The 13,153-nt window shown below is 31.1% G+C and overlaps 1 protein-coding gene across 1 annotated transcript in view; it reads right to left on the bottom strand.

The window, feature by feature from the left end:
- The window catches only part of LOC117179116, a 5,460-nt gene extending 1,345 nt beyond the window's left edge, over window positions 1–4,115 (bottom strand). The window contains exon 1 of the mRNA XM_033370789.1: window positions 3,918–4,115. Coding sequence (XP_033226680.1) covers window positions 3,918–3,953 — 36 coding nt within the window. The 5' untranslated portion in view covers window positions 3,954–4,115. The remainder of the gene's footprint in view (window positions 1–3,917) is intronic.
- Between the last annotated feature and the right edge of the window lie 9,038 nt (window positions 4,116–13,153).

The raw sequence follows: 13,153 nt of genomic DNA, 5'->3' as shown, positions 1-13,153 counted from the left end.
CATCGTGTATTATCAAATGAAGTAATAAATTACCTGAATAAATTACAATACCGTCAAATTAATTAGTTAGTTAATTAAAATTTGATCTATTTAAATGTATATTCATTTTTTAATATCAGGGTATCTTAGTCTAGTTTTTTATTTATGTACTTGTGAAAAATCATTTTATAGATAACTAAAATTCAACTAAAACTTAACCTCGGAAGAAAAAATGCCTTTTTTTATTAATTTTAAATAAACCCGCGCTCGACGTCACATGCGCAGTAAAAAGAATCAGTGCATCGGTGAATATTGGATATTTCATGTTGTGACGTCAGCCGGCTAGGTTTTTCAAGGGACAAACAATAATTTTTTTTAAAGCTATTAAATTAAATAATAAAATCGTTACCATTTTTTTTATCTATTTTATTAGGCAATTAAATAACCTTTGTAAAATAAAAAGTATAGATTAATAAAATAATAAAAAAACTTTAAACTTTCTAAATTTTGGCCAAAAATATTTTTTTTTGGTAATGACAAGCGTAACAGTAATTAGTCATTCTAAGATCTTCGCGAAAACTAACAGCTGAATGCTGGTAAAATTTAATATTTTTATGAGCATTCTGAGATTAGACATTTTTTCTATAAAAAATTATTTAGCTTTTTTATTAAATAATTGTTAGCATTTAAAAGTTTATAATTGCTCTTCATTATATGTAATTTTTATTTCTATATAATTTTTGTCAAAATTATAAATGATTGAAATATATAAATACCCAGTAATGAATTTTGTTCGAAATGCATGATTATATTATCAAAAAAAGCTTCGAACTCTTGAAGCTGAATTCTTATTTATTTTAATTAGTATAAACTGAGCTGCAAAATGAAATACCAGAAGTGAAACTCTTTTAAATTTAAAATTTTTTAAATTAAACCCATTTTTTTATTTAAACGCTCAATAAATTGAAGAATGAATCAAAACATTTATAGACTTTCAAAATTCAAACTTTTTAAGCAATTTTTAGTAATAAACATTCAAAATTGAGAGATTTAATTTATCAATGAAACACTTTTTTAAATGAGAAGTAAAATTATTTAATCTTAGGTCTTTAAAAATTAATAATTGTTCAATCTTTAATCATTTAAAATTTTTCCAGGAATCTAAAGAAAATGTTTGTATCGTCATAAACTTTAAACAGCTTACAATTTTTATTTCACAATGCTAAAAAGAAACTATATTTTGTTTAAGAAATTTTGGGATGTTCTAAAATTGAAAATTATTTTCGAAATTCGTTTAAAAATTCGAAGCAATTATTTAAAGGATTCTAATTTTTCTTACATTTTTATAAAATCCTGGAAAATTAAACAAAAAGTCACTTAAAATGTACCTAATTATTTGGTGACAATTGTGGATGTATTTTGAAATTAAATAAAATATTAATATTAATATCATGAATTCACTTGAAATAAAAAATTATTTTAAACGAAAAATTGTAATGTTTAAAGTTTAAGCTTAGCTCTATAATATTTTGTTTGATTTATAATTGAATAGTTTATATAAACAATCAAACTTTGCTAAATATGAACAAATTGTGCTTTTTCTCAATTACAAATAAAATGGTTTGCATACATATTATTTTGCACACACTCAATGAAACATATAAAATCTTCACGGTAGTACACGTTCTTTGACTCATTTTTATAAATTTCTTTGATAATACTCATTTATTTAATTATTTGTGAGCTCGCCCCTGCAACACAATAGAAATGTCAGCCGTCCTGATTGGAGCGCTGACTATCGGATTAGTGCGCCGGGCGGACGCAAAGAAATCAGAAAAGTGGGGGCGAAGCATGGGCTGATAATGTTCGCGCTTCCCGCAAGGAGCGCAGGAGGGGAACTCTCTGCGATGAATGCAGTAGTGGGGGAAGAGCTTGCAGGTAGCTCACGGCGAATTGATGACTCAGCTACTTTAAAGTGCTTGGGATACATTTTCAAGGTACAAGGACAAATTTTTAACAAGACAGTTAAATTAAAAAAAAAAAAAAAAAAATTCAACAAAATAGTTGAATTTTTAACTAAACAGCTGAATTTTCAACCAAGAAGATAGATTTTTAACAAAGAACATGAATTCCTAGCCAAATTGTTGAATTTGAAACAATTAAAAATTTTTAGTTTCAAGCAAGAAATAGAACATTTAAATTTTAAGTTAAAAATACTCATTTTCAACAGCAACAAAAACGAATTATCAACAAGTTGAATTCAATGAAAAAGGCGAATTTTAGAGAAAATAATTGAATCCTCAACCATAAAGATGAATTTTCAATAAACAGGAATAATTTTCCACTCAAATGCATACATTTTTAACCAATTTTTTAACAAGAAAGTTAATTTTCACTCAAGAAAATGAGTTTTCAAGGAAATAGTTAAATTTTGAACTAAAAAAGATACATTTATGACCAAAAGTTGAATCGCTAAATTTCCAGACGAAAAAGTAAAACAAAATTTATTTTCACCTTATAGAGGGAAATTTAAAGCCGCAGATAGAACACCTGCTTTTGAAGATAAATAAATAAATTCCTGATAAAAATAGAGCGAATTTTCTGCACAAAAGTCCAGTTATCAAATAAATAGTTTAACTTTGATTAAAAAGTTTAATTTTCTGCTATATGGTATACTTTTTTAACAAATTGTTAAATTTTAAAATCAAAACGATGAGCTTTTGATCAAAGCGCCAAATTTTTAGTCTGAAAATACGAGACTAATGAAAACAAACATGCAGTAAATTTATTAAATCTTTCGTGAAAGAGATGAATTTTTTTATTAAAATTATAAATATTTAAAAGAAAAAAATGATTTTTAACAAAAAAGTTCAAAATTTAACCAAAGTAGTTCCATTTGCTGTGTAAAAAAAACTAAATTTTAATAAAAAAGGTAAATTTTGTCAAAATATTAGAATTTTCAATTAAAATTATAAAACCTTTTAAAAAATCAGAATTGTTTACCAAGCAGTTCAACGTTTAAACGCCTAGTTCATCTTTAATTAAAAAACAAAAAATTTAGTAAATTTCTTTAAGGTTCAGTTAAGATGAATTTTTTATTAAAATTTATAAATTTTAAAAAGAAAAAAATTATTTATTAAGAAAAAATTTCAACATTCATCAGTATTTAAATAAAAAAAATTAAATTTTTTCAGAAGATTGGAACTTTCAATTAGACCAATTTTTAATCAAAAATATTAAATTTCCAATCAGAGAAGAATTTTCAAATTAAATTATAAACCTTTAAAAAGATAATTTAATTTTCAAGTAAATGTTTCAACGTTCCTGCAAATTATTTTAATATTCAACCAAAAATATGAATTTTCAACCTAACACAGTTTTTTTCTGCCAAATATAGTTAAATTTGAAAAAAAAATGGTTAGAAAACCTTTTTTTGGTTTTGTTAACATTGATAGAAATTAAAGAAAATAGAATAATTCAAAAAATTTCAAATTGCGGAAGCGATTATAATACCGATATTATACAATTACCGAAATATAAGGACACGAAATTTACATTTGTAAATAAACGAAGATAAATAAAACTGCAAAAATATAAATTTTTTTAAATTCAATTATTATAAAATTGTATAATTATCAAAAATTCAAAACTGGGATTTTCAAAATACTACAAATTTAAATTTATAAAGATAAAGTTATATCCCGTTCTACGATTTGGCAATTTAATTTTCGCAATGCGTAAAGATGGGTTTGTTACCAAAGCATCACTCATACGTTTCGGCAACGTAATGTAACGCTTGAAGCGGATGGACACGGAAATTGCCGAACCACATCTCTGTCAATGAAAAAAAACAATAAAATATAAATAATCTTTTTTCGTATTTTGAACACAAATATTAATTTTTTTACTTTTACTAATAATAAATAAATTTTTCTTACGCCTAAAATGAATCGTCCTGTCGTAGGGTCCTCCATTTTTTTTTAAATTTCTTCACCAAAATAACAAAAGTCAGGAACACTTATAGGAAACTATCAGTTCATAATTGAATGAAGTCACACATCTTTAAAATTAAAAATTACTATTTCTCCTCACAGACACCTTCAAACTTTATTGCCAAACAACTTAAGAAAAGGATAACTCTACGAGAAACGTACAGTGCCGTCGAAAAAAATTTGGGAACCTGATGCACACCAAATTTTAGGCTCGATTAACCATACCAGTATTTTTTTTAAACTGTCAAAAATATCTTTGAATAAAGTTCCACTTGAGTGTTAGTTTTTATTTTATTCAAATAATGAAATTTTATTCAATTGTAATCAAATGTAAGTGGCGATTGGATTTTAGGTTCAATCTCGAAGAGGGCGCTGCTGTACTGTATAGTGAAAGTTTTGTTATATTTTTTCTCAAAATATTCCAACTTTCGGCAGGAATCATGTCCGACCCGAAAAACTTCTGAGGAGAAATTTTAAGTGCAACCAGTTTTGTTTTTATAATTTTCATCCGCCATATTGGTCTGCCTATATGGCAGAAAAAATAAGTTGGAGCTAAGTTCAAGGTGGCTGTTTTAATCGAAGAAAAAAATTCTCGGTTTTTTCCGGGTTTCTCCCGGTTCGCAAATATTTTTCACGGTCAATAAAATAAAAAAATTTGAACCTTAAAGCTACAAATTTTTCCATTTGAAGTAATAAAAATAAAATACAAATTAAAGTACTACATGTAGAACTCTTTAATTTAAAATTATTTAAAATTGAAGTTTGAAAGTTTTTGAATTTAAAAATTTGATATTCAAATGCTCAATAATTTACACGCATAAAATGGAACGTAGGTACTAAACATTTTTAAATAAATTATTTTGAATTAAATGTAGACAAAAAGAAAAATCTAGCATTTTTAAGTTCGATAAATTCTCTTATTTTAAACAAGTTTAAGCTAGAAAGATTATAAATTAAAAAATTATTATTTTTTTGTATTAAGCACTTTTTAAATTAGAAGTTAAATCATTTCCATTTGAAGTAGTTTAAAGTTTCTTGAAAAGCTACAAAATTTTATTTAAAAATTTTGAGAAATCTATAAGTTGTTTTATACTTTTACAAATTTTAAATTATGTTTAAAATTTTTTAAGAACTTCTAAATATCTTTTAAAATGACTTGAATTTTCCAATAATTTTTTTAAAATTCTGCAAATTTTAAAAGATGTCTTAAAATATTTTAGATTCTCATTTGACAATTTTAGAAATCTTTAAAAATGTTTTTGAATATTCTTTTAGAATAATTATTCAAAATGAAAAATCATTTTCAATTTTCCTAGCAATTTTAAGAAAATATTCTTTTTTTATTTTAAAGCCTTTTAGAATTTTTAAAAATCTTCTAAATTTGTACCGAAATTTCTGCAAAAATAGCCTATTCTATTTCGAAAAATTCAGTTTCAAATTGTTTACTTTTAAATATGTGGGTTCAGTTTACTTGTCTTAAATAAACAATAAAATATTGGTGAATATTCAAAAATTGTTCTTTTTTTTTAATGAAAAAATTCCATATTGAATGGATAAGAAATTAAATTAGACTTAAAGAATATCTGAAGTTTAATAACAGCCTTAAATTTCAAACATATTATTATTAAGCTATTTAAATATTAAAATTATTTTATAGAGTTTCAATCGGGTGGTAAAATTTTCCAATGACTAAGACATTCGAATTAAAATAGTTAAACTTTTAACGTTAAAATCTGGAAGTTCTTAAATTTTGAACGGATTTAGAATCGTCTTGTCAAAAAATTCTAGTTTACTTTTCAATAGTTAAAGTAAATATCTATTTCAAGAATAATTTATTTATTTATATTTACATTTTATAAAATAAAAATTATGTGTACCCAAAATTTTCAATTTGAAACGCTTTTAAATTTAAATTATTTAAGACTTTAAGACTGTTTTTTTGAAATTCTTCAAATTAAAAATGGACGCTTAAGAATAAAAACCTAAAATAAAAAATTTGGGAACAAAAAGATTTAAAAATTACTCATTGTAAACTGAACGATATAATTGAGAAATATAACAATTCAAATAGTTATTTTAAAACACTGTTAAAACCGAACTTGGATAGATTTTTCTTCTAAGAATTTGTAAAATTCCGGGTCAAAAAATTAATTCAATGTCATTTCACTCCATTTTATTTTTTTAATCTTGATTTAAGATTTGAAACCCAAAACCCGGAAAACCCACTTGTAGCAAATTTAAGTTGAAATCGGTTTTTATTTACAATTTTGAGCCGCCATATTGGATCTGCCATTTGGATTTTTGAAATTTTGACTTTTGTTTTGATAATACAATTTTGTTTTTTATTTTAAATTGAGAAAATTTAAGTTAAACCAGTTTTTCATTTAGAAGTTAGATACGCCATATAGGATATTTTATTCTTAATATGTACATTTTCTATATTTACTTAGAATCAGCGATAAAAAAAAAACAATTTTGAGGCTATCGGTTTTATTCGACTATTTCGGTCCACTATCCTCGACTACCCTCCATTTTGAATTTGGAAATTTTTACTTTTAATTTAAAATCAGTTACCAGAAAAACCTTCGAATATTAATTTCTAGTCAATTCGATATTTTTTACGATTCTGGTTTGCCATATTGAATCTTCAATTTTTAATTAAAATTAGTTTATTTAAACTTTTAAAGCAGCGACTCGTCAAAATCAGCTGCAGTAACTTAAATTTAAGTCAGATTTCTGTTGACAAGTTCGATCCGTCATATTTTATTTTATTTTTTTAATTAAAAATGTTGGTTTGTAATCAGTAATTTTAAAAATTCCCGCATAGAAATTTCTAGATAATTCGATTTTTTTTCAAATGAAATTTATCCGCTATATTGAATCCATTATTTTGAATTTTCGATTTTGTATTTGAAATAAGCAACCCGAAAAATCTTCTTGCAGAACATTTTTTACCTGCCAGCTGAAGACACCAGCATACACAATTTTAGTAAATCCGAATTTTTATAGAATTCAGGTCTGCTATATTGGACTCAATATTTCACATTTAAATTTTTTGACTTTTCATTTAAAATCAGCGGCAGAAAAAAACATTAAATATAAATTGTTAGTGAATTCAGTTTTACTTAAGAATTTTAATACGCCATATTGGATCCGCAATTTTGAAATAAAAAATCATGATTTTTCATTTAAAATCGGAGAACCGAAAAGCTCCTAAGTGTAAACTTTAAGTTAAATCGATTTTGTTTTTAAAATTTCGATCCACTTCCAGATTTTTCACTGAGATAAAACATTATCACTCGGACTTCCAAAATATAGCTTTTCAGTATGCAAATTACAAGATAGAACTTTCTTATCTGGGAATGTCGATATTATAAACTAGGTGGAAAAAATATAAAAGAGTAATTATAGAAAATTAGAAGAAAATGATTATTACTATTCGAATATTCTTTGAAACCAAGTAAATTTCAGTATTTAGCAAGCGAGAAACGGAGGTTGGTTTGTAGGGTAAGGAGAAGTGTGGTAAGTTGAAGAGGTCGGCAACTAGATTTACGATGTCCAGTAAACTCTCCCTATCCCTCACCGCGGCAGACGTACGACCCCTAAGCGAAGACTAACTGGCGTGGTCGGCCAATAAAACAGCATATCAAGCCAGCTACCGTCGCCATTAACCCAAAAGGCTCTTGCCCCAGCTTTTCGTAGAGAAGCTCTTTTCTGCTTTCCTTCAACAGAATCTTTTTTTTTTAATTTTGTTGTATCAATGATGAATTTTATACTTATTGTTTCTCTTTAAAAACCCTCATTAAATTTAAAATTACTGAGATCAATACGATTAAATCAAGCACTTTAATCAAATTTAAAACCTAAACACCTTTTTCTGCTTTTTCAATTTTTGTTTGTGGTTTCATTTACAGTTTTCAATTCTTTACAATATGCACATTACCGCCAAGAAAACTTAGGGTTCTCAAATTGATTTGTGCAGATATAAGGTTTTATCTCGGTAGGTTAATGTTGAAAAGACCTATTTCGGAAGTCCGAACTACAAGGTAGTATCTCAGGAGCAAAGTTTTGATACTTGAAAATCTTTAAGTAAATTTTATGTCGCATTTTCGAAATCCCTTTTACGATATTTTTATACTGTTACAAAACCATACAAATATGAGTATTTTTTAAATGGTTTTGGATAGTGTGTTTTAATTTGAGCCCCCCCCCCCCCTAGATGAAGTTTTAATTGAGAAATTAAATTCCTCGAAATTCAAAATTGTTAAGCATTTGCGAAAAACTGGAAAGCAGTAAATAAAATGAACAATTAAAATTTGCCTTAAAAAAAGCTTTTATTAAACTCTATCACAGATGAACAAAATTATTATCTCTCGAAAGGAGGTTTAGCTTGCAACCGCAAGCATGAATTATCACCAAAATTCACAGTCTTTTTACATAAAAATAATATCTTTTTTGATTTTTACTATGATACAAAATTAATTTTCGGTTACGTTGTCTTACTGATACATTTTAATCAAAAAATTTGGTTTTCATGCTGCAAGGAAACGACCCCCCCCCCTCCTTAATTTCACTCCAAATACGAAAAAAGAAAATAATAATTTTTTTGTGTGTTCAAAAATAATTTTGTAGGATTTGAGCAAATGTTACCGAAATGTATAGAGTCCTGAGAACTATCCTTAAGACCAAAAATGTCAATTTTGCATTAAGTCCAACTTCTGAGAATTGCATTCTCGTCTTTTTTTACTTTAAGATAATTACAACGTCTTATTGGAATAACTTTAATATTTGTTGATTCATTTTTCATTATTTAAACAAATTGCATTTGTTTAAGTAATTTTTTTCTCGAAAAATTCCTTTTTTCCCCTAAAAATGATTACTATTGGTCTAGTGGAATATTGATTAACATTGCCTCATTAATTTCTAATTATTTAAATAAATTAAATTAATTATTATTTATTTCAAACTAATATACAAGGTTTACATCAATTGATTTTATATCTACATCTTACCTTCATTATTTAGCAACCCTTATTTGTTTCCACAAAAAATTTATTGTTTAAAGAAATAAAAAGTTGTTTAAAATAAATAAATAATATATTGTTTATTTAATTCCGAAATTTTTTCAAAGTGAATATATGTTATTAACGATAATAAACTCCCAGTTCGACGAATTTTCAGAAAAAAAAACCGTTTTCGAACATTAAAAAAAATTTGTGAACATAATTAAAAATTACTAAACTAATATTGATGAATATTTTACAATACCGACAATACTAATTGTTATTAAAAAAAGTTTCAACAAAGAATATTCAAAGAAATATAATTTTTTTAAATATTAAAAAAAAATTTTTCACCAAACATTTGTAGTATTAGACCGCTGGAACATAAAGTCAGATTAATTCATTAATTTTCAATTATTTAAATACAATGAAGGTGTTTATTTTTTGTTTAATTTCTTTCTTTCATTATTAATTATTAGGATTTCTATAGTGGAATATTGATCAAAATTGTTTGATTAATTTTTAACTACTTAAACAATGATGCAAGGTGGGTTGTGGGGATGGTGTTAAGTCCAACCTTGATCTACTGTGTTGTTGGGAGGTGTTGATGTTTTCCAAGGAAAGATGACGGGGCTCTAACCGGGCGCTGGCTTGGCAAACTGTTTTGGACCGGTGGAAACAGAGGCCCGAGTGAAATGATGCTGCGAAGTTGTCTGTCTGGTGCCTGGTGAGGGTGGGCCGACTGCTGGGGCGCTGACGAGGCGGACTAGTTTGGGCTGGTGGAAACCGAGGCCCGCTGGTGCAGTGTCGCTGGACGGTGGCGACGACGAGATGCTGCTTGGTAATCTGATCTGCTCTCGCTGGACTGGTTAGGGGGCCGGTGGAGACCGAGGCCCAGGTGTGCAGGATCGCGGCGGCTGTTGGATGCTGCTTGATGATCGGGGCGCCACCCTGGCGCTGGGATGCTGTATCTGGTGAGGGGGGGGGGCGGTGGAAACCGAGGCCCGTCGACGAAGGCCGCTGGATGGGGCTGGGTGGTCGAGACGCCGCCCTGGCGCGGATGCGGTTTTGTCACGGCTGGTGGGACCCGACGCCCGCTGGATACTGTCACTCGTCTCAGTGGTCTGCGTTGAAGGAATCGCGGAAGGCTGCAAGGCGACGGCGAATGCGCGTCTGTTTGCAGGGACGGGAGCGGCGTTTTTGATTAGGACCAGACATAGATGAAGGATGAGGATTCTTCAGAAAGAGAGAGATTCGCAGGGAGTATCGGGGCTGTTCGCAAGCTGACGGATCCCGTTGAGAAGAGAGAAGAGTTCGAGGGTTGCGGGGCTGTTTTTTCAAGCTGACCGACCTCTTCAAAAGAAAAGTTCGAGGGTTGCGGGGCTGTTTTCAAGCTGACCGACCTCTAGTGGAGAAACAGATTCGAGGGTAACGGGGCTATTTGCAAGCTGACCGACCTCTAGTATAGATGCGAGGGTAGCGGGGCTGTATTTCAAGTGGACCGACCTCTAAGAGAGAGAGAGAGTATCGGGGCTGCTCACGAGCTAACCGATGCCGTTGAGAAAGAAGAGTTCGAGGGTTGCGGAGCTGTTTTTCAAGCTGACCGACCTCTTAAGAAGAAAAGTTCGAGGGTTGCGGGGTTGTTTTCAAGCTGACCGACCACTAGTGAAGAAACAGATTCGAGGGTAGCGGGGCTATTTGCAAGCTCACCGACCCCTAGTATAGATGCGAGGGTAGCGGGGCTGTATTTCAAGCGGACCGACCTCTAGTTTAGTTGCGAGGGTAGCGGGGCTGTATTGCAAGCGGACCGACCTCTAAGAGAGAGAGAGAGAGAGAGAGAGAGAGAGACTCCGTGGTAGAAGGGATGGTTAGGAATAGGATAGGTGCGAGAGAGAGAGAGAAATAGCTCGGCGGGGCTACGAGAGCAGACCGCCACTAAAGAGGAGAGAGGAGAGGAAGTTTAAGAAAAACTGTGAATTGATTTGAAATTTATTTTTACTCAAGGCTCGAAAATAATTTGATACAATGTATCGAGACTTTCTCTAAGGGTATTTAGTGCTGAATGATCGTCAGAGCGGAGTGCTCGGAGCGAGAGTGCGTTTTCGTGTCGATGCACCCGTCTTTTAAGCCGCGGGTCCGAGAGGCTGCCGGCCGTCGATTGGCGCGGAGCTCTCGGCGAATCTCGAGAGAGGTGGTGGGGCGTTTTGGACGCCTCGGCATCCCCCTTCTTTCTAGTCTGGCCGCGCGCAGGTGGCAACTCTGAAAATGCACGGTGGCGTTCCGTAAAAGTTTCGTAAGTAACGAAAAAATGTATGGAAAATAAAACGACGCAAATTAAAAGTAAAAAATACAAATAAAACGACGAGAGTTAAAAGAGACATAAAATAAAAGTTAAAATAAAATGACGAAAAGTTAAATCAAAACGAGATGAGATTAAACAAAAACACGACTAAGTTAAAAGAAACTCAAAGTAGAGAAATGATATAAGAATTAAAAAGAAATACCTAAATTAGAAATGAGAGAATACAGCGAAATGTTAAGAACTTACATTAAAAATGAAGGAGAATGACATTAAAAATAAGAATACGGAAAATTAGAAAATAAAAATAAAAACGGCGACAAAGCGAAAGAAACATAAACGGGATTACAATAAAATTTACATTATAGCGCGCGCGATGATTATTATTACCGAGATTAATTTCCTGTGCTCGGCCTTCCCCCGGAATGTAAATAAAAGCGAAATAGGAAAAAATATTTGTTATAATTTTATAATTTCGGGAGGGTATCGTTTTGGTCAACGTAAGGTTGGCAGTCGCTGTCAGCTTTCCTCGCTAGGATAGAGGAATGAGAAAGAGAGAGAAGGTACTTGATGAGTCACGGTCATGCTGGTCAGGCTAGCCGTGGGACGGGGAATCCTTCCCGTGCCGCTGTCGACCAGATGGCCTTTTACGGCTTCTCTCGCTCTTTCTCCCATTGAGTCTAAGACTCACAAGGTTAGGCGAGGTCGTCAATAGGCTAGTAGAAAGCAATTAAGCCGGAAAATTGTCCCAGCTCGGGTTTACGTGAGTAAACACGAGCGGGGATTTATTCTGGCAAATTGCTTGCCGATGGCTCTCAACTCTATGGGACCGAAGTGGACTATATCAACAAATTCTATTTGTTTAAAGAAAGTCTTATATTTTTTCTGCAAAAATTATGAATTTTGGTCTAGAGGAATATTTAACAACATTGTTTGACTAATTTTCAATTATGGACACAAATTCCATTTGTCTGAAAAATTATTATTTTTTTCTCTCTGAAAATTCTTCGAACTGGCGTTTTACTGTTATTAACATAAAGGGGGAGGGTCGGTAAGGCCGGTTTTTGGCCTAATTTATTTTGGGACCAAAAAATTTGAAAAAATCATGGTAGTATCTTATAAGTATCCCGAGTCGATTGCGCGCTAAGCGGACTACCCTCCACGCCCCAGCCACCCCCAACCCCCCTACAAATATAGGAAACACCACTACACACCAACTGTATTTTCGAGAGATTTGACACTCTTAAACATGTATTCTGAGGTTAGCTCGGGTTTACTATGGTTTTCGGGTTCGCCGAATACAAATCTGGTGTCCTTTGACTTTTATCGCGTCAGGTTCAAGGTCTTTGGAAGGTCAAATCGAGAGAAGACGGTAAAAAAATCCAAGAAAATACGTTATAGGTTTTTGGAGTCGCTAATTACGAATCTGGCATCCGTTGAACTCTATCGCTTCAGGTTCAAGGTCATTTGAAGATCATTTGAAGGTCAAATCGAGAAAAAACGGTAAAATTTTTTTTTAAAAATATGTTATAGGTTTTTGGGGTCGCTGATTATGAACCTGGTGTCCGTTGACCTTTATCGCGTCAGGTTCAAGGTCATTTGAAAGTCAAATCGATAAAAAACGCTGAAAAAATAAAAAAATGTCATTCCCATGACCTTGAACCTGACGCGATAAAGGTCAGCGGATACCAGGTTCGTAATCAGTGACCCCAAAAACCTATAACATATTAAAAAAAAATTTTTTTACCGTTTTTTCTCGATTTTACCTTCAAATGACATTCAAATGACCTTGAACCTGAAGCGATAGAGTTCAACGGATGCCAGATTCGTAATTAGCGACTCCAAAAACCTATAACGTATTTTTTGGATTTTTTTACCGT

The sequence above is a fragment of the Belonocnema kinseyi genome, chromosome 8 (assembly GCF_010883055.1).
Source record: "Belonocnema kinseyi isolate 2016_QV_RU_SX_M_011 chromosome 8, B_treatae_v1, whole genome shotgun sequence".
Taxonomy (NCBI): Eukaryota; Metazoa; Arthropoda; class Insecta; order Hymenoptera; family Cynipidae; genus Belonocnema; species Belonocnema kinseyi.
The sequence above is the reverse complement of the archived record's forward strand: the minus strand, read 5'-3'. Positions and strand labels throughout refer to the sequence as shown.